Source organism: Misgurnus anguillicaudatus, chromosome 23 (assembly GCF_027580225.2).
Source record: "Misgurnus anguillicaudatus chromosome 23, ASM2758022v2, whole genome shotgun sequence".
Lineage (NCBI taxonomy): Eukaryota > Metazoa > Chordata > Actinopteri > Cypriniformes > Cobitidae > Misgurnus > Misgurnus anguillicaudatus.
The window spans coordinates 14,226,357-14,249,065 of NC_073359.2; the positions used below are offsets into that span (position 1 = coordinate 14,226,357).

The 22,709-nt window shown below is 40.5% G+C and overlaps 1 protein-coding gene across 1 annotated transcript in view; it reads right to left on the reverse strand.

Annotated features, from left to right (window-relative positions):
• The window catches only part of lmcd1 (LIM and cysteine-rich domains 1), a 132,244-nt gene that overhangs the window by 24,672 nt on the left and 84,863 nt on the right, over positions 1-22,709 (reverse strand). The window contains exon 4 of the mRNA XM_055216719.2: positions 6,322-6,657. Within this exon, the coding sequence (XP_055072694.2) occupies positions 6,322-6,657 (336 nt within the window). The remainder of the gene's footprint in view (positions 1-6,321; positions 6,658-22,709) is intronic.

Sequence of the window (22,709 nt, forward strand, 5' to 3'; positions counted from 1 at the left end):
CATCCACTGTGGAGTGGCAGAAACAGTGGAGCATGTGCTTGTTCACTGTCAATGGTATAATAATGAACGAGGTCAACTTGTGGATGGACTAAAGAAACTGAAAGTTCAGTTAACAATAAAAGATTTATTTCAGAGTGCACAAGTACAATCAAAAGTGTACCCTATATTATTTAAATATTTGAGAGATACACGGTTAATACACAGGATTTAAGGTGTTACAAAAAGAAGTGTTTAGTATTATTTAATCTTATTTGTTTGATTTATTGTAATGTGTTATCATTAGTGTTATCATTATTATTATTATTATTATTTATTTATTTATTTTTCTTTCTTTCTTTTATTTTTTTATATATATAGTAGTTTATCCATTCCATCATCCTAGGTATTCACACTCCATCCCAGTAGGTGGCGGAAATGCACCAAAAAGCTGGTTTGCCAACCGCCAATAAACTATAAAGAAGAAGAAGAAGAAGAATTGTAGGTTAGTTGTTGGTTGTGGGTCTGGAGTGAACATGTTTTAACTGTAGATTTTGGACCTCTGGTATTTTATTGTTGAGAGGCATATGCAGAGACAACCATTATTAGCTCCATTTTTGTATTACTTCATTTTGTTTGTTTTTTCTATTTTTGGTTTATTCTTTTTTTGTTACTTTGTATATGGTTGCCTTGTATTTGAGACAATAAACTTTCAAAATGTTTTTCCATGAAACTACTGCCCCTGTGTATTTTTCAACCCTCTGGCCATGACTCTCACAATTGGTGGCAGCGGTGGGATCGCCAGTAAGGGGCAGTAGTATATTTTTACCACAGTCTGAAAAGGGACAGAAGAAAGCAGTAAAGCTGGATGAGTTACCAGCCATAGTTACGGCTACAGGAGGTGAGGATTCTGAGAATCTATCAGCTTTAAGAAGCTCGCAGGGGGTTGCCATGGAGGAGTTACAACAGATGTTTCGGGCACATATGCAAATGCAACAGGAAAGGGATAAGCGTATGGATCAGGAAGCAACTCGACAGGAGACACGATAGAAGGCTCTGCAGCATCAGTTTATTTTACTGCAAGAAGAGGTCCATGCGAGGACTACACCCATACCTGCTTCCCTCTCTGGTACTTCATTTACTCCCTTAGGTCCAGGAGGTGCACAAAGTGATGTTCATCAGGGGTCTCCATTAGATGGACCAATTGGGCATGGAACAGGGCAGCTGGATCCCATGGCAGAACCACGAATGCAGCCACTTAAGGAGGATGATGATGTGGAACATTTCCTTGCTACTTTCGAGCGCATAGCCAGGGCATGCCGTTGGCCGATGACTGATTGGGCTGTCAGGTTAGTGCCACTTTTAACGGGCAAGGCCCGTAGTGCTTATGTGAATATGGACATAAATGAATCTCTTGATTTCGAGAGTGTAAAAGCTGCAGTCTTGAAAAAGTATGACATTAACCCAGAGACATATCGTTTGAGGTTTCGATCCGCAGATGTACCTCCTGACGAGACACCTAAAGAGCTTTATGTACGCCTTAAAGACACTTTCAACAAATGGGTGCAGCCAGAACAGCGGAGCAAGGCTGAAGTCGCTGAGGTCATTATCTTGGAGCAATATCTTCGAATGATGGCCCCAGACCTTCAAGTTTGGATAAAGGAGCATGACCCTTGTACTGCTGCAAAAGCTGCAGAACTTGCTGATGTGTTCGTGGCTGCTCGTCGACGAGGTCAACAATGGTCTTATAATCAGTGGAAAGCTTCTAAGGATCCCAGAAGACCAGGGAAAATGTCTTTCTCTCCAATAAAGTCAAGTACGGCAGGAGGTAAGTTTGTGGGTGCGAAGGGTGGTCCTGTAAGTGAGAACTTGGGGCATAATGCCAAAGTTATCATATGCTATCAGTGCGGTCAGGAAGGACACACTAAGCCCAAGTGCCCCAATAACCCCTCCACGCATGCAAATATGTGTAGTGTGCCTAGACCAGAAATTCCTGCTAGAGTAAGACAGAGTCTGTTGCATTATACAACCATTTTGTTAAATGGGCAGCCAGTTAGTGCCTTAGTAGATACAGGAAGTATGCAGACGTTGGTTAAGGCAGAATTAGTACCACTTAATCTTTGGGACCACACATCACCTGTAATAGTTAAATGTGTCCATGGTGATGAAAAGCACTACCCTACTGCTAATGTGTATGTGACCGTACAAGGGCAGTCATATTTGTTGAAGGTTGGCCTTTCACATGAGTTATCATATCCAATATCCCTCTATACAGGAGTGTAATACTGTGGTAACTCATAGTATGGCCAGGAGTATTGAGAAGGATGTAGATTTACTGGGTGTTTTACCCTTTTATGAGGCAGACATTGAGGTAGAGCCAGGAAAGACTCGTAAATCTAGAAGTCAAAGGAAATGTGAGAAATTTAGGCATTTAGTTGTGAGTAAAGATGAATTCATCCCTGAGAATCTGTTGGGTTTCAAAGTACCCCAAAACCTAGGGGAACTGCAGAAACTAGATGTTGCTATCAGGCCTCTGTATGATCTTGTTAGGAAGCAACAACAGGCAGGCCAGGTAGAGACAAAAAGTGGTCAGGGAATTTTCTTTCTTGCAAATGATGTCTTGTGTCGTAGGCAGGGATCTGAGTCCCATTTGGTAATTCCCAAAGAGGGTAGAGAAATTGTGCTTTCGTTGGGCCATTCTGTGCCCTGGGCAGGGCATCTAGGAAAGCATAAGACTACCACGTTATTTCTATTGGCCTGGGATGAGGAAAGATATCAGTTTGTATTGTAAAATCTGCCCACAATGTCAGCAAACCTTTTTGAGAGGTCATCCTAGAGCCCCTCTTGATCCACTTCCTATACCCTTTGAACAGCTAGGTATGGACATCATGTGTCATGTCAAAATACGAACCTGATGCAGACACTTCGAAAGGGTTTATGATAAAAGAGACGCTTGCATTTGCCAGATACTTGTTTAATATCATGTGTAATCAGAGTTTAGTGTTAAACTAGTGTTTTGTGAGTATTTCGTGAATGTGAGCATCTCTATTATCATAAATCCTTTTGATGCCTATGCAGCAGGTACGCATTTTGACATCACAAGTGATGCACATAAGTTTACATGACAGCCGAACACATATTTTGAAATGACAAGCCACACAAATGACAGGCTACACACATGTGACAAGCTTCGCATCTTGTGCCCTCGAAAAATAAGTCATCAGCCGCCACTGCCATTGTCGGAAATGCTAGGCTACTCTCTATATGCAAGCTTCTGAGTGTGTGCTTCTGTATTCAATCCATACCTCTAATGTTGGGGTCATAGCAATCCTTGACAATGATATTTGAAGAGTTTGTTCCAAAACGCAATAAATCCATTTTGGTAAAAACGTGTTTTCTATACCAAGAAAGTGACAAGATGAAAACCACTATTTTCTGTTACAAACTTTCCCATAGCATCTTTAGGTTATAAAAACATAAAAAATTAAAATACCATAACTTGATTTTCAAAGATTTATTATAAAAACGAATTATTTTCTCCACAAAATGCAAGCAATCCATGACGGTTTTTTTTTCAAAATGCTATAAATCTATTCAATCAATGTATAAATGTGCATTCATCTTTGCCATGATATATTTAAGCAATATCGCTCGAGTAGGAGTGTGATATAGCTCTATATCATCACGGCTGTGATTAGGCCAGAGGCACGAGGCCGTAGGCAATCACAGCCGTGATGATATAGAGCTATATCACACGACTCCGAGAGCGATATTGCTTTTATACAACAGTTCGACGGCACACGTTTGAAAAACGAAAACTAGAAAACAACAACGGAGTTATTTTAAAAGCCTCTTTGTTTGAGAACTACTTCTTCCGCCACGGATTTGAGGGCGGCCAGAATGACAGGTAAAACTTTCGGCTGCTTTGAAGCTCATAACAACTCAATGGACGGAAAAGCCGTTACTTTATATTACCATTTCTTGGTCACAAAGTGTAGTTTTAAGATTAGTTCAGTCGAGAATGTATATGTTTTATATTTAAATCTGCAGTCGATTAGTAAAGATAGCGCCTGTTTGAACGTTTGCTTAGTGAGAATCGGGTTTGAATGAGAACCAAAGCATGAGCTGACATCAGTGTTCACTCGCCCCGCTGACCACCGCCCTCTCTGGGCTACATCTCTGACAGAGATACCCTGGCTCTCATGTTGGCCTTGTTTGTTTATGATCGTCAAAATGAGATCAAATCAGCAGTATTTGGTGTCATGATCAAACTATTACTTGTTTTTTAATTCATATTTAGTGTCTTTTGTGTTGTTATTGTTTTGGCGCGAGGTAAAAGTTAATAAAACTACTTGTATAACGTTACTATTGCTTTCTCATTTATTCTTAACGTGATACGAGCACTCGATTATTATTATTAAACTTTGTTCTTGTCAGTACTATATAAAACGTTTTTTTATAAGTGTCAGAGAGATGTTTTTGCATGTTGCTTATAAATATATCAGTGGCGATATCTCATAACATGTTTTAATAGTCACGTCACGATAAAGTAAATGATCAATGTCCACATTTAAAAGCTGCGGTGCTTACCTGCAGTTCCACAGTGTTTTCGCGTTCTGATGAGATATAGCTCCAGAAAAAAAACGAGTGTTTATATTCCTCTTTCCAAGTGTTAATCGTCCACAAGATGTGACAAGACATTTCTCCCATTAACTTTAACGCAACATCAAAGAGCGCTGATCTTTGACGGAATAATAACTTCCGATTGGGGATTCACAGACTGATTTATGAGCTAGTAATGAGACACACGGAGAGTGATTCAAAACAGCGCGTCTGTGTTTTTCCATTCAGAGATGAGCCTGCTTAGGACCTCCATTCACTAGGTGGCGGAATGATACGAAAGGTGAAGCGGTTACAGTGCCGATATTAGCACAATATCGCATAGCTCTTAGCCAATCAGATTCGAGAACCAGAAAGAACTGTTGTATAATCAGTGATATACACTGATAAAAATAAACATTAATGTCATTAATCAAAACACTTACTTTGTCATATTAAGATCACTGTCATATTGCTGCGGTTATACTTGACGCCGTTGCTTAGCATTTTTCACAGCGATCAGCTGTAAAATGTTTTGGTCCTGCTCGATTTTCATTGACTTTGAGTAAAATAATGTAAAGTTATTCATAAGATCCCCTGGGGTCAATGTGTTAGCATGAGAAACTTGATGCTGTCGGGAGATAAGCACCAGTCTCCCGAGTGCTTCGCGTAAATTATTAGATGTTGATGACAATCTTTCCCGTCACAGAAAACAACCAGGTTTATCAATGCCATTGAAGTATTATTTTGTTTTGTTTGTTGATCACAAAGTACAAAGTAGATGAGAAAAACTAGGACTCCGTGTACTCGGCGCGCCGCCATGTTTGTTTACATTGCGTGAATGGTCCGCTGTAATTTCTGGAATGGATTTATTGCTTGCTTCTGTAAAAAAGGAGGAGTGGCGTTTATCGCATTTTGGGAAAAAAGGGAGAAAAGATGACAGAATAACATGGCGGATATTGGAATTTGCGTAAAATTAATTATTTAATTTTAAATACTGACCTGATATAATACTGATTTTGGCAGTAACTCATTTCTTTCAAAAATGGCGTTTATCGCGTTTTGGAACCAAACTCTTCATTTCTGTAACCCTCAGCTACAGTGAATCATAACAGCATATTTCCTTCATCTGCTCATGTCTCCACTTCTCTGCTGTTTGTCCTTAACAGAGGTTTATGACATAACTGTCAGCAATTTCCCAATTCTCTTCACTGTGCATGCAATCTATATCATGCTTAAGCTTGCTGCAGGACATTTCACTTTCTATGTGAGAATAATAATGACAGACAAAATGAAGTTGGGAGAATATTGTATGCAACAGATCCAAAGCATCAATGACAATCAGCACTGCTGCTCCCTGTACAATTTGAGCTACTGTGAATGGAAAGTAAAAGTAAAAAGTAAGCACGCATTTAATTGCAATTTCAATACCCAATGCCTGAAATACATCCAACATAATTACCCAACCAAATCTGTGAAAGAATGCAAAAGCATTAAACTATATTTTTCCTCCCTAAGATAGCCTGACTAATTGTAGTGTTCCAAAATGAGGGGTTTCATAGAGTCTGGAAGTAACAGAGTGCTTAAGAGCGACTGAGAAGAGAGCTGCTGTAATAATGTAAAACATGTTAAGAATTTTTTTTTAATTCGTTATTTTAAGTAACTGCATTTAGAAACAATAATTTTACTTAAATTACTTGGAATTTGTGAGGGTATTACTAAGAATAAATGCTTCAATAAACTCACATATTCACTTTCCTGGTTGTTCTTCTCTGTGGTATCACTGGCAGTGGTCTCTGTATTGTACTGTTCTGGATTGTGGAAGGCTCTTTCATTCTTTTGCTTAGCTTTTCCTTCTTCCCCCGGCAGAGCAATTATCCCCACTCCAAGAGCTTCCTCCTTATAGGATTTTACAAACTGAGTCATGGCCTTTAGCTCTGCCTCAGACATACTGTGACAGTATGTGTGGTCTTGATCATAGGGGGGCAACTGTCTTAACAGTTGCTTGTGACGATACAATGCCCCTTCCGTTCCAGCTACAGGTCGCCTGTTTTCAGGGAGAAGCTCCATATATTGCATTGCCTGGGAGAAAGAGACAATAGTCAATACTTTTCTCCTGTAACTTCCAACGGTATGTCACAATTTGCTTGCTTTCTTGTAATGTTAGTGTATGAACCTTGGTTGGCCCTACATTGGATTGAAGTCAGTGCTGTGAGTAAAGGTATTCCAAGTTCTTTGTTGTTCCTTGGAGCTTCTATTAGTTATATTTAAAACTTGATCACAAAACAATATTCATTATAATACATACAAATACCTTGCTATGCCCTATAACTATTATAGAGCTATATACCTACTGCTATGCCAAAATACTAAGTATTAAGTTATGTAAGAAATAGGTGATGAAATGTAATTACTTTAAAGCTGACCCGCTGCCTTAGTCACAAACTAATAATAATTTGCTACATTTATATAGCACTTTTCTGCAGCACTCTGCACCAGTTAATCAGCGTGTGACAAACCGATATCACCGGGTGGGAGGGGCATTTTACTTTCACTTTCACTTTTGAATTAGACGCAACTGTTTAAATGCAGCGCTTGCGTAATGCTGTGTTAAATCGCGTGCATCCGCGTGCAATGTGAGTGCAAAAGCTGGTTTCATCAAGTGCTTAGGAGCATTTCACCCGTAGAAACATTAATCTTTATTGAAAGTGCATCATATTTGTAGTCAAAATGTAACATACATTTCGAATTTGGTGCCTATTTGACCGAGAAAAGGGGTGTTTGTAGTCTCACCCCCTCAACAAAGATATTGGACTTCCTGCTTTAAATGATGCAATATTATGATTTTTACATCAATGAAAGAAGGAAGTGCAACACTGAAATCTGTATTTCTCCTGTCTCAGGGGAAACTGAGGGAATGATGCACGACCATTCAAAAACATGACTGGGGTTTTAACTATACAAAGCTTAATGCAAATGGCTGAAGTGCTCTTTAAGCCAATGTGCCTGAGTGACCTGTCGAATCGCTCTCACGGTGCTAAAGGGCCATGTAAACCTTTTCTCCTGCGCAGCTTTCCAAGTATACTCATCGCGGCTATGCACAGATGGCCGCGTTCAACACCTACCGCAAACCAAATGATTTCTTATTCAAATGATTACTCTACCAGGCCGTCAGGGCTGCGCTGATTCGCGACATTTACACTACATTTAAAAATTTGGATAGATGAAGAAAAATTTAGAACAAACAACAAGAAAACAGAGAACAAGAATCAAATATTATGGTGACAAAAATGCTTCACAGCTGTCTGTTCTTGGAAGAAGTGAAAAGGAGAAAAGACATTGGTGTGTGTGCAAACGCTGTCTATTGCCTTTGTGTAATTGTTCGTAGTGTGGTGTCCTGTCTCAACATTTTCAGGCGCATGCGCTGTCATACGCGGACTCAAATTTTGGGCAGCATGCGGACGGTGCGCACGTAGGGCTGCGGACCCTTCTGATGACAAAAATGTCGTCATGCAGATGCCGGGCATACGCGGACGTCCCTAGTATATTTCAGCTTAAGATGTCATATGCTGATCGGTCTGTGCGGCGCCACAAGAAACCAAACCAATGCTGAGCATTGAGCTAAATAAGACGAGCGACAGAAAATGCCAGAGGTTCGGACCTCAATGGTGGGTACGGCCATGTTCACCCTAGTTAAATGCACCACATATAGCCCACATAATTATTTTAGCTCAGGGAATCTGTGCGAACTTGCATTGGCTGTTTGTGCTTCTCTCTCTCTTTCCATCTGTGTGCGCAGAAGTCCAGATCATCCAGTCCTGTCACTCCATTAGGCTCAACTAGCAGCCTGGCTGAGCACTGCAACTAACACCTTCCTGCCCGGAGCTACCAGTGACATCTGACATACAACATCTGAGGTGAGGACAATTGGACAATGACCTGAGCTGGCCAGCAGACCAGCATGATCCAACCCAGAGCTACGACTACAGAGAATGAGCCAGGATCATCAGTGCCCTCATCTACAGCCTCATCATCTAGTTGAACCTTAGCAATGTCAGCAAAAAAGCAGAGCTACCAGGTGGACATGCAAACCGCCTGGACACAGTGCAAACACTGTGCATCATTCAGATAAACTGGACAATACTTGCAGACTTAAAATTTTATAGAAAAGGGAAAACACACCACAGAATTTTCTCTGACCAGTAGGCCCAGCCAAAGTCACAGGCTGCCAGTGGGGGGTAGAGGCCCCCATTGGGGATCCTTCCAAAGCATCTCTGCAGACACTCATGCTCCCGTTGCCCCACTGACCTCAACATGCTGGCCAAACAACCTTCAGCCCAAACCCTGCAGGAAACCACAACATACAGCACCTACCTGAAGACTGCATCCGCTCATGATCATCAATCTGTCAATTAGTCAAAGTGGATTACCAGCAGCTACAACATGCCTGTTATAATTGACTCAGATGAGCTTACCTGCATTGCGGAGCAAGCTGAGAAAGAGAAGACAACAACACTTTAGAACTTTCTTCCTCCTAAGATACTGCATTACAACATAAGTTACCACATGAGTCAGTATTATGGCCTGACTGCACAATGACTACTAAAGGGTTGCTTCCAAAAAGACTCTTTTTGTTCCTGAATTTCAACCAGAACTGTTAAATCTCTTTTTGTTCCTGAATTTCAACCAGAACTGGCTCTGGACGTCACACACAGGCACCACAGCACCATGCCTTTCAGAAGAGAGTAAAAAACACGGCCAGCCAGGAACAGCCAAACAACAGCCAGAGCAACCAGCTCAAACCATCATCTGAGAAATTTACCTCAACACACCCTAAATGAGATCTATCCTGAGAGCAGAACAATGCAACTACCTCCGAGGCAGAAAAGATCTTACAGTGACCACGTTTACATGCTGTCGATATTCAGGTTATGGTCACTATTCGGGTTTCTGTAACATTCAGAATAACCCGTTTACATGCGCGAGCAGAGAGAGTTACTCCTGTATACATGGAATTTTTAGTCAATTTGCAATATCCTGATGTATATGGCGACGCACGATTAGCGTCTGGACGTACGGACAACCTTAAGACAATATGCGTCGTTTCCAATTCTTCTTCCTGTATCCAAAGACAACAACAACAGCAGCAGCAGCACATGGATAATGAATAGTTCAGGGCAGATCGCGATTTGGGGCAGATAGCGATTGGTTTTCTCCTTGCTCCAAAAACGTGGTGCTGTGCTGCGTCTAGCCATGTTTACCTCTACTCCTTGTTTACTTCCGGTATACTGTGTGCGGGTTTCTGGCACATAAAAGTTCCTCTACTCAAAAGACCGACCCTGCATTCCAGTTCGCTTTTTTATGACCCTCCCTCACTGTTACATACCTCCTTTATATGTCTAGGGGAAACAAGGGAGGTAATGTAACAACTGAAATAACTTAAGTAAATGTAATAAAATAAATGACTGACAGACACATCAATCTCCTGATCCAGAATGAACCAAAAACCACAACTAACATCAATTGAAAATAACGTAGTGATTTATTAATAACATAAGATTGAAAGTATAAAGGAAGCAAATCTTCAGGAAAGGGTCAAGCCAACATAACAAACAAAAAACCCTCTAACTCTTAAAGGAACTTAATAAGCTGTATCAAAAGTAAAAAATAAGCAAACAAATGACACATGCTTATCTGCCTCCCTAACTAACATAAACAGGAATGAAAGGGGGTAGAAAATAAATGGCACCCTTTCCCTACAGCCTCCATACTAAAATAAATACAATAAATTAACAAGTCAAAAATATCCAACAGAAATAAAAGTGTAGTCAACCAGTTATCTAATTAACTCAGATAAACATTGTATCTAATAATATAACACCAAAAACCTCACACGGTTTTTCAAAACTCTCCACATTTACACACTATCACAGTCTGGATCAGGTGAGCGAAAGTGTAGCCGTCAGCACTGCATCTTGACTCTCTTCGTCCTTTATACCACACTATAATCCCCTTCACCTTGGACACAATTACTCCCTGTGTGAAAGAGAGGGAGAGAGAGAAAGAGGAGGAGAAAACACAACAATGCCATTAGGTGGCAGCACTTCTCTCATACTGCATACAAATAAGCTTTAAGGCTCTTGGACCGTAACACCCCCACCATTAAGACAGTAAATAAATAAAAAAACTTTAACACAAAGTTTACCTTTTTTCTTTACTTATGAGGTTACACAAGATGTTTTACATCTTCAACACTCTAGAAAGAGCATCTGCCATAACATTTTCACTTCCCTTTTTATGGTGTACATCCAGGTTGTACTCTTGTAAAAAGAGAGACCACCGCAGCAGTCGTTGGTTGGCACTTGACATTCGAGAAAGAAACAGCAGGGGGTTATGATCAGTATAAATAGTTATAGGGCTAATACTATTTCCTAAATATACATCAAAGTGTTTCAAAGCTAAGATCAATGCAAGGGCCTCTTTCTCAATCACACTATAATTCTGTTGAGCTCCAACAAATTTTTTAGAAAAATAGGAAATAGGATGTTCAACACAATCTTGACCTTGTTGTAACAATACTGCTCCAGCACAACTATTGCTTGCATCCACATGCAACTCAAAAGGCTTTGAAAAATCAGGAGCAGAAAGTACAGGAGCTTGACAGAGGAGATCTTTAGCTGCTTCAAAGGCAAGCTGACAATCAACAGTCCACACAAATTCTCGTTTGGTACTCAGAAGTAGGCTTGGGAATCGAGAATCAAGAATCAATTGGAACCGGGACTAGCTTTGCGATTTTCCCGGAATCGTTCAAAAGTTTAAAATTCGATTCCTAGTTTCGATTCACAGTCCGACGACCGTGCATAGGAGGGTGCACGTCGAACGTAATAAAGCACCTCGTTCATTGAGTAGAAATAAATGTGTGCCCCGTCTTTGACGCGCTGCGCCGACTGTCCTCCGCTGCCTCTTCCTCTGTCTATGACCCCCAGCTTGGCACCGCAGTGACTGCACTGCAGTCCGTATCAAGTAAGTAAAACAATATATATTATACAATGAGGGCTCGCTAAATTTCGAAATCCCTGGTAGAAAAAAGAAACGCTGAAACAATGTTAGTCTCTGAAAACAAAAGGACTTATTATTTTTAAATTACTTGAGTTCGCGCTTTTTGCTGAGCACAAGAACAAGCGCGTACTTGTGAAGAGCGGACCCAGGATGCAGAGGAGCGCGCATCTCAGACGTGAACACGAAAGGAATAATGGGTTTAATTATGCTTTCAGTTTCACTTCTTGTTACGTGAGGATAGTAATGACTGACAAGACGACGCCGTACATACTACCTAACAAAATCTGAGAGAATGCAAAAACATTAAAATATTTTTCCTATGATAGCCCGCACAGGCAGAGCGAAGATGCATTTGATAACCCGACAGGAATTCGCAATAGCCCCGGGACGTCGGGCTAGCGATTTTGGGAGCCCTGAAAAGAATGCCTTGCACCAACATTGAGCTAACAAATTAGCCCATGTATTTTTTCATAGACAATTTATGAGCTAAGAGTGCGAATGTTAGTTAGCCCATCAGTGGGAGCACGGTAACATGTTCAAGTACCTGCAGCAGCATCATACACTCATGTGTTTTCATGAGGTTTTTAAAAATAAAGCTCTTTTGAGGAAAGTGTACCCCTGTAAAAATATATTCATAATTTATAATATTTATATTCAAGTTCATAGATTTGATATTTATATTGTTGAAAACAGCCATGTGAGAAATTAATAGTAAAGTTCATAAAAAGTCAAAAGTTTATAAAATTAAAATTGATGGAGAAGGTCAGACTATTTCCTTCAGAAAGACCATTGGTTAGCTAGCTCATTTAAAATATACTAAACAATTTTGACCCTGCCTCTTAAAAGAATCGGAATCGAGAATCGATAGGAACCGGAATCGAAACAAGGAATCGGAATTGGAATCGTTCAAATTCAAACGATACCCAAACCTACTCAGAAGATCTGTAAGTGGGCAAACCAAAGTGGAAAAGTTTGGACAAAAAGCCCGATAATAACCACACATCCCAAGGAAACGTCTTAATTCACGTTTATTTGACGGAGCTGGAAACGCAAGTATGGCTGATATTTTAGCATCAATTGGTTTTACCATACCCTGGCCAACTTGTTTACCAAGATAGGTGACAGTGCCTTTAGCAAATTTACACTTTGCCAAGTTAAGAGTCAAAGAGGCCGCTTCCAAACGCCTACAAACTTCTTTGAGCGTCTCCATGTTGTTCCCAGTTATCTGAATGAATCACAATATCATCTAGATACACTTCACAGTCTACCACTCCTAACAGAACTTGGTGCATCATTCGTTGGAATGTAGCTGGCGCATTTCTCATGCTGAAAGCAAAACCATATACTGTAGGTGTCACGAAAGCAGAAATCTCAGAAGCACGCTGTGTGAGGGGAACCTGCCAATACCCCTTTAATAAGTCCAGTTTCGTAACAAACTTTGCTACACCTACCTTATCTATACAATCCTCCATTCTTGGAAGAGGAAAGGAGTCAGGTTTTGTTATGTTATTGACTAAGATGTTCTACCCGGCACATCATTAAATAAGGTAGAGTGAGCACTAGCAACTGCAATAAATCATTAGTCTGATTTGCAATAAGATGCCGAAGATAATCTTGAAGATTTTTCAACACCATGGAATTCTGAAGGCGAGTAGGAAAGGAAAATGAATTCCTGTCATACAGATCAACCTCATCTACTGAAGGTTTAGCTACTACACTCACCATTGCAGTAGAAACTGTACCATTTTCAGCAACACCAGTCTGTTTTTCCTCAGAAATTCTGTTGACATAAGCTTTGAGTCGATTTACATGACACACACAACTTTTACTCCTCCGGTCTGGTGTAGCAACAACTTAATTAGTTTCATTAAACTTTCTCACAATTGAATATGGGCCGGCAAATCTAGCATGTAAAATGTACCCAGGGACTGGTAGCAAAACCAACACTTGATCTTCTGGAAAAAAAGTTATTTTAATGTAACTTTACAACAGGTAAAATCAGGTCACATTGTAAAGGTTTATAAAAAATAACTATGGACTAAGAAACAGCTAACTTTTCAGCAAGACCACCCTGCAATAAATTAAGACACAGCTTTATAAGAGTCAGGAGCTGATCCCAAGTGTTTATCTGGAAGCTGTTGGTGTATGTACTGGTAAAGTGCTTGGCGACTGTGTAATGGATGCAATATCAACCCTGTGTAAAGCTGACAAAGACGGTTGTTTCTCAGCAGAGATATGTACATTTGTGCCAGCTCAACACATTGAAGCAGTTTCTCGGACAAGGTTTACAGGACTAGGCCTTAATTATATTAGGACATTTTAGTTTTTACAAACAAACCCTACAAAAAACAAGACTGGTGCGCATCTTGTGACAAAACAATGGCACTCATATATATTGAGGTACAAGGTGTTTTTAAATTATTGTAGCTCAAATATGCATTTTAGCATGGGACCAGGATAAGCCCTGTCCGGGAAACCGCACCAGTGTTTTCCCATATCAGATGTAGGTTGCTTCAGGTTGAGTTGTGATTTTAAAGTGTAGTGAAGAATGGATCCTCCCATTGTGTTTCTGCATCACAGTTTAGGAACATGTTGATTGTATCATCCTCACAGTTGTCCACTGCATCACATCAATGCATCTGTGAAAATAATATAACCATAAACATTTTAATGTTAGTATTTAAAATAAACTTGCATCATGAGAATTAATATATAAATGGCATCCATAATTAAACAGAACAGTGTGTGAGAGAGATGCTTTAACTCTTTCACGCCAGCGTTTTTAAAAAAAGTTGCCAGCCAGCGCCAGCGTTTTTCATGATTTTCACAAAAGTTTAATGCCTTCCAGAAAATGTTCTTCTTCAAATATATAAACATACAATATACCAAATGAAAGAACAGACCCTCTGCTTTCAAACAAAAAAACCGTTTCATCCTACCTTCAGTAGTTATTTTGTAATCAGCTTTTGAATATGGGTAGGTTTCTGCAAAAACACCACATTTTGAGCAAAAAGCAGAGATAATTCAATTTTTGTGACGGACTGTTCATAGAGATCCCATTCAGAGCGATCTTTAAAACAGACACGGACATGCAGCAGCTTGCCATAGGGCAATACTTCTGGTTTTAAAAAGTTGCGGAATAATAGCAGTATTGCGGAAAGACGGAAATACTCGTCATTGGCGGGGAAGCGTTTTCTCTTGATTGACGAGATATCTCGTCAATGGCGGGGAAAGAGTTAAAAAGAGACAGTAACATTATACACACAACCTCTAACTTCAGTGTTAAATAATATGTCGTTATATAGGTCATTATCAATATCTGAATGAGAAATAAACTGACATTCTAGCATCTGAAATCTTAGTAACTTGTAGGAATCACGTGGGCTACTGTAAGAATGTAATGTACTATAATATCTCGTTGTACTATCGTAAATATAAAAATATAGGTGGACAATTAAAACCATTCAAAATAGTTGCATTTTATAAACTAACGTTACTGATCTTAAGTGTATTTGTAGAACGGACTTCACAAATCTAACTTTAGGCGAACGAGCAAATAGTTAGCTAAGATAGCTCACCTGAAGCCACATTTTCAATACCCGGCGTGGTTTAAAGTTACCGGAACATCGTAGTCGAACCATTACTTGGGATAAGGGTGTTCCTCAGTCGGCTTCCCGTCCGTTAAAATTGGTAAGAAACAAACATAACAGCGTTTGAGTGAGCTTTTAAAGTTTAACGCGTCGCCTTGCCTCAGCTGCTCATCATCTATGCGCCCGGAAGTACGTTGACAAAATGAGCGCAATGGCGCCGCCCTTGTTGTCGTGAAAAATAAGGTGAATAGTCACTCTCAATGCTCTCAAGGCGGCTTTGGTAAATTCTCTCCCCAGCGTGACGTCATACAGTGCGTTGTGGGGGAAAGGAGAATCATTGCAAACCGCTGTATTTTTTCGTATTATATTCCGTTTTGTGATACCCAACAACATAAAATACAAAGAATAACAGTTTAAATGTTTATTATCAACAAGCAAATTGCACAAATTTGTTAAAAAATTTAACCTGCAACACGCCCTTTAAGTAATCATGGTTAGGGTTTTAATGACGCGTTCGCATTAATGGCATCAGTTTTAAGAAGGTTGCGGTCATGACGGTGTTGCTCTTGTTTTTTTGTCCACCAATCAAGTGACTTGTTATAATGAGTAAAAAATTAACAAATAAAAAATAAGTAAACTACTGCCCCGCCCCCCGATACTATCATGTATCGCCGATCTCGCAGGCTGACGATAGGACGATCTCAAAATGGGGCATATCGCCCAACACTAGCCTCCACAAGTCCCATTGGCCATGTGCTTCGGGACAATGCTCTGGAAAAATCCCCATGCCTTGATGTTCTGCTGTCTGCTGCCAATAAGCATGACTGCCCCTTAGATCTGTTCTGTGCAGAGCCGGCCTTAAGCATCTGGTGGCCCGTTTCAATAACTAATAGGGGGCCCTACCCACATAAAACATAAGCATAATAGAGCAAAAAGCAAGGATTCCTGTTGGTTTGCATCAATGGTATATTATTTTATAACGTGCACTTTCAGCTTCACGAACAGGCAGCTCAATAGAAATGATCCAACCTTAATTAAAACTATACAATTATAGTTGGAATAAGCCTCACCCTTTCATGGACGCAAAATTCTCTGCTTAATTGATTTGCGCAGTACATTTTCAGCTGTCTGGGCTGACTTAAAAAAAACAACATCTCAAACATCCCCTCAACTTGAATTATTTATTATTTATTATATTAATTATTATATGCACATATATGCACCTCAATTTTTCCTATATGCAGCATATACTGTATGTGCATATAAGCTGCATATAGGTTTCATATATGTGCATATATCCTCATATAGGTTCTTTCCATGTGGGTTTGCACATTCACGGACATCCATAAAGAGAGAGACGCAAGAGAGAGACGCAAGAGAGAGAGACGCAAGAGAGAGACGCAAGAGAGACGCGAGAGAGACGCAAGATAGAGACGCAAGAGAGAGACGCAAGAGAGTGGCAACACTGTTATCGGAGCTCCGTCGAGTTCATCATCTAAATCTTATTTTCTTACTATCTTGTTCGTATCTATATAATATAACTTACTAGTTCATCTTAGGAATAATTTACCGTGACGATTATTCGACAGTTTCAATAAGTGAAACGATGTATCACTGGTAAACAGCCAGTATTAGCATATAGCCCGCTAGCATTAGCAAACGGGGAAACGCTGCTCAGTGCATTGGAGCTCCGTCGAGTTCATCATCTAAATCCTATTTTCTTACTATCTCGTTCCTATCTATATAATATAACGTACTAGTTTATCTTAGGAATACTTTAACTAGTACTCTTCGATTATTGAACAGTATTAATAAGTAAAACGATCTATCACTAGTAAACACCTAGTGTTAGCATATAGCCCGCTAGCATCAACAAACGTGCCGGTTGAAGTTAGCACTTGCTCACTGTCTGTTTACTGTAAATCTGCCTTCCTTTTCGATCTAATGGCGGACTCATCCGATGTATGTTTTTCAGACCTTTCCTCACCAGAGCGGGAAGCTGTGGAGGAGTTGTGTCCCGGCATTCGCACCAGGCGGTACAGCGTGCCTCACATCACCCTGGCTCCAGACACCCGGAGACGACCGAGGCACGCAACGAGCGAGCACCCATCTTGATGCAGCTTCACGGACCGCGTTCGGGCGAACGGAGACGCCATCGCCCAGCATGAAAACGGTAAGACTCCGCTTGTCATTGTAACCTGTACTACTTGCCACATGTACAGTTTAGCTTCTTCCGTCAGAATAGAGGGGTTTACATGTGCTAAGTGTATTGAAGTAGTAAGGCTGACGGAGAAGGTTGCAGAACTAGAAGCGCGCATCCGAACGCTAGTTGAGGACAGTAAGACCGCTAATGTTAATGTTACAAACACTGTTTCGGGTGCGCCTAGTGTTAAGCGTAATACACATGGCTCGGTTCCGACATCAGAGTCCAGGCGGCTGACTAACTGGGTGACTGTCAGGCGGCCTAGTCACATTCGGCATCCAAATCACGTTCCTGTTTTAATATCAAACAGATTTTCTCCACTCAGCAATACACCGGCTGAGACATCTGTTAAAGGTGCCCTGGTTATTGGAGATTCTATACTCAGGAACGTTGGCATTGAGGCACCAGCCACCATAGTCGATTGTATACCGGGAGCCAGAGCGTCTGACATTAGATGCAAACTTAAAGTGCTGGCTAATGCTAACCGTAAGTTTTCTAAGATTGTTATTCACGCCGGCACGAATGACACCAGACTCCGCCAGTCGGAGATCACCAAAGATACTATTAAAGAGATGTGTGAAATTGCAAAAACAATGTCAGACAATGTAATTTGCTCTGGTCCCCTCCCCGCCTACCGTGGGGATGAAACTTACAGTAGATTAGTGTCTCTTCATGGCTGGATGTCAAAGTGGTGCCCTCAGCATAACGTAGGGTTTATAGACAATTGGAAGCATTTCCGGGGAATACCTGACCTGCTAAAGAGAGATGGCCTCCATCCGTCTCCGGAAGGAAGTGCTATACTCTCTAGAAATCTGACCAATAGTCTTACTTTTGATATTGTCTGACTATCCAGGGCCCAGGTCAGGAAACAGACAGATCGGCTTACCTATCAGTCTGTTAGCTGCCTTGACATGTCAAGATCACATATATCCCAGCACATAGAGCCTTTTTTAACAGAGTACCAACACATCTCGACTGTGTCTGTTCCTCGAACAAATAAATACAGAGCACCGTTTACCTCGTCTCGTACAAATCTTATTAACATAAAATTAGAACACAATACATTAACAGATGAAACTCAAATGTTAAAATTCGGCCTTCCTAACATTAGATCGCTTACCAATAAAGAACCAATTATCAATGAAATAATTACTGACCAAAACTTAGATGCACTCTGTTTAACAGAAACCTGGCTTAAAGCAGACGATTACACCAGTTTAAACGAATCCACCCCACAAGACTATTATTATAAACATGTTCCTCGTCTAAAAGGGAGAGGGGGTGGTGTAGCTACAATATACAATAAAATATTCAAAGTAAACCATAAATCCAACCTAAAATTTAATTTGTTTGAAATAATACTGTTAAATATGGAAATAACTGATCGCAACAACAAACGGCTTTCGTTCATTTTAGCTACCATATATAGGCCTCCGGGCCACCACACAGATTTTCTTAAAGAAATAGCAGACTTCCTATCTGAGCTAACAGTCACTGTAGATAAAGCTCTTATCGTTGGTGATTTTAATATCCATGTGGATAATCCAAAAGATGCATTAGGACGTGCGTTTATGGATGTTCTAAAATCTCTCGGCATTAAACAAAACGTGTCGGGGCCCACGCATACTCGTAATCACACACTAGACTTAATTCTGTCACTCGGACTCAATATTAATGACATCGAAATATCACCAAAGAGCGATGCCGTTTCAGACCATTGCCTTCTGTCATACACAATACTTCTAGATAGGACCGCTCGGTCTACAACATGCTACAGATTAGCCAGAACAATAATTTCCACCACTAAAGATAGCTTTATTAGCACTCTTCCAGACCTGTCTCAAATGAAACATGTAGCAGATAACCGTGAAGATCTAGATATTATAATAGTAAACCTGAACAATGTCTGCTCTAGCACGTTGGATGCCGTTGCTCCCATTCAAAAAAAAGAGAATCAAAGAAAAACCGCCAGCTCCATGGTATGACCATCATACTGCAGCCCTTAAAAAAGTATCTAGAGAAATGGAAGGAAACTGCCGAGGCACGGGGTTGGAGGTGTGGCGTTCGGCATGGAGGGAGAGTGTTTGGCGCTACGGACAGGCTATTGGAGCTGCCGGATCTGCCTATCTCAGTACGCTTATTAAAGAAAATCATAACAACCCTCGTTTCCTATTTAGCACAGTTGCGAAACTGACTAGAAACAAAGAACAAACAGAAACCAATAGTAAACTCCAACACAATAGTGATGACTTCATGAACTTCTTTACTAACAAAATTATGTTTATTAGGGAAAACATAGAAACTACGCAAGCAGCCACCACTTTACCCAGTAGTACATTTTCCACTAGATTACCAAACGAACATCTTGAGTCATTTAATCCTACTACAATAGAAGAGCTCTCTAAATTAGTAACGTCATCCAAATCATCGTCCTGTATACTAGACCCCGTTCCCACAAAATTACTAAAAGAGGTATTTCATGTAGTGTCAGACACGGTACTTAATATCTTTAACTCATCTCTAGAATTAGGATACGTTCCAACAGCTTTCAAACTAGCAGTTATTAGACTGCTCATTAAAAAACCAAACCTTGACCAGGGAGATCTTAATAACTTTAGACCAATCTCAAATCTACATTTTCTTTCTAAAATATTAGAAAAAGTAGTGGCAAGCCAGCTACGCACATTCGTAGAAAATAATAATACATATGAAAAGTTCCAATCAGGATTCAGGCCCCACCATAGCACAGAGACAGCGCTGCTTAGAGTTACAAATGACCTCCTATTAACATCCGATCGTGGTGAAATCTCAATCCTTATATTACTAGACCTTAGTGCAGCCTTTGACACAATAGATCACACAATCTTACTCAATAGACTAGAAAACTATGTTGGCATCAGTGGTCAGGCGTTAGCCTGGTTTAGATCGTATCTAACCAATCGATATCACTTTGTTTATTTAAATGAGGAAGAGTCATATCACTCCCCCGTTAAATACGGCGTACCTCAGGGATCAGTTCTAGGCCCCATCCTATTCTTGTTATATATGTTACCTCTAGGAGACATTATCAGGAAACATAACATAAGTTTTCACTGCTATGCGGATGATACCCAGCTTTACATCTCGTCGCATCCTAGCGAAACCCACCAGTTTTCTAAGCTAACAGACTGCATTAGTGATATTAGGGATTGGATGGCACATAACTTTCTTATGCTAAACTCCAATAAGACGGAGATACTTATTATTGAACTGAATCGCTACAAACATAATATGTCAGATTACAAGTTGCCCATAGATGGCTGCACGGTGGTGCCATCTTCCACGGTTAAGAATTTAGGCGTAATGTTCGACAGCAATCTATCTTTCGATAGTCATATCGCCAACGTCTGCCACACAGCATTCTTCCATCTTAGAAATATCTCAAAAATACGCCATATGCTGTCTGCATCAGATGCAGAAAAGCTTATCCATGCTTTTATGACCTCTAGAATAGACTATTGTAACTCGTTACTCGGGGGATGCCATGCAAATCAGGTAAACAAGCTACAGCTAGTTCAAAACGCAGCCGCAAGAGTGCTTACTCGATCTAAAAAGTATGACCACATCAGTCCAATTCTGGCATCTTTACATTGGCTACCAGTTAAATATCGCGTACAATTTAAAATATTACTAATCACCTACAAAGCCTTAAATGACCTAGCGCCCTCGTATATTAAAGAACTACTATCAGAATACAATCCATCACGTAAACTGCGCTCACAAAATTCTGGTCACATAATTATCCCTAGAATATCAAAAGTGTCTAAAGGTGGTAGATCCTTTTCCTACTTAGCCCCTAAGCTCTGGAATGATTTACCAAATAATGTTCGAGTATCAGACACAGTCGATCAATTTAAATCTTAACTTAAGACATTCTTCTTTAACAAAGCATTCACATAAAATGTCCAGTAAATGTACTTTTCCCGCAGTAGATAGTTTGTCTAGAACAAAGCACTCACATACCTCATATGGGTAATATACTATTGCCGCAATAGTTAGCCTGTCTGGAACCGAGCTGACTTGAACCACTATAATGTTTGACACTTGCATTACATGCGAACGGCCCCTACGCTAATAGAAATTCTGTTTTTCTCTTCCTGTCTCGTCCTCCACCACGAGGACAATGAGACAAACAGACCCAGTTCCTGTTGCTGTGAAGATCATCGCATCACTGATCCACTGGCTGTCCTTCAACGTGATGACCAGCCGATGCCCGACCAACGACCACCGGCTAAACCAGTTTAATTCGCTTACCCGCCTCCTATCCCTACCGTATCTATCTATCTATCTATCTATCTATCTATCTATCTATCTATCTATCTATCTATCTATCTATCTATATATATATATATATATATATATATAAATTCCTCCCAAGGGTTTTTGTCCTTCTAGGAGTTTTTCCCATTGGGTTTTTTTCCTAGGGGGTTTTTTCGTCCCAGGGAGAGTCAGCCAACTTTGGCTTAACTTAGCACTTTACTGTATACGTTACATTATTAATATGCTTGCTTGTACGGTTTAACCGCTATTATTAAAAGCGCTATATAAATAAAATTGAATTGAATTGAATTAAAGTTTTCCGGTGGGGTCATGAATCCAAGTTTGTCGGCCATCCTGAAGTTCGGAGAACGTTGGCTACCGTCCGTCAGCATTTTTGGTGGCCCACCAAGGGCTCTGACGTCAGACAGTTTGTATTAGCCTGTCAGGTTTGCGCTTGTAACAAAGCATCTCATCAGCCACCCGTTGGTCTGCTTAAACCTTTGCTTGTGCCCTCCCGCCCCTGGTCTCTTTCATTTACACGGCCTTCAGAATGACGTAGATTCAGATAGGTGTCCTCAGTTCATCTCTCGTTTTTGGCAGGAATTTTGTAGATAGATCTGCACTACAGCCAGCTTGTCTTCTGGGTATCACCCGCAGACCAACGGGCAATGTGAATGGGCTAATCAGGATCTTGGTCGAACTCTCAGCTGTCTGTCGTCTCAATATCCAAACTGCTGGTGTCAACAGCTTCCCTGGGTTGAATACTCCTCTCATAACTCTCTCCCCGTTTCCTAGACCAAATTGTCTCCCTATCTATCAGTTTTCAGCCTCCCCTTTTCCCATCACAAGAACCCGATGCAGCAGTTCCGTCTGCTCTAGCTTTTGTATGAAGGTGCAAATGCACTTGGAGAAGAGTTAGAACTCTTTTATTACAGAACTCCAGACGAACCAAGGCTGCGGCTGTCACCGGCGACCCGCACCCG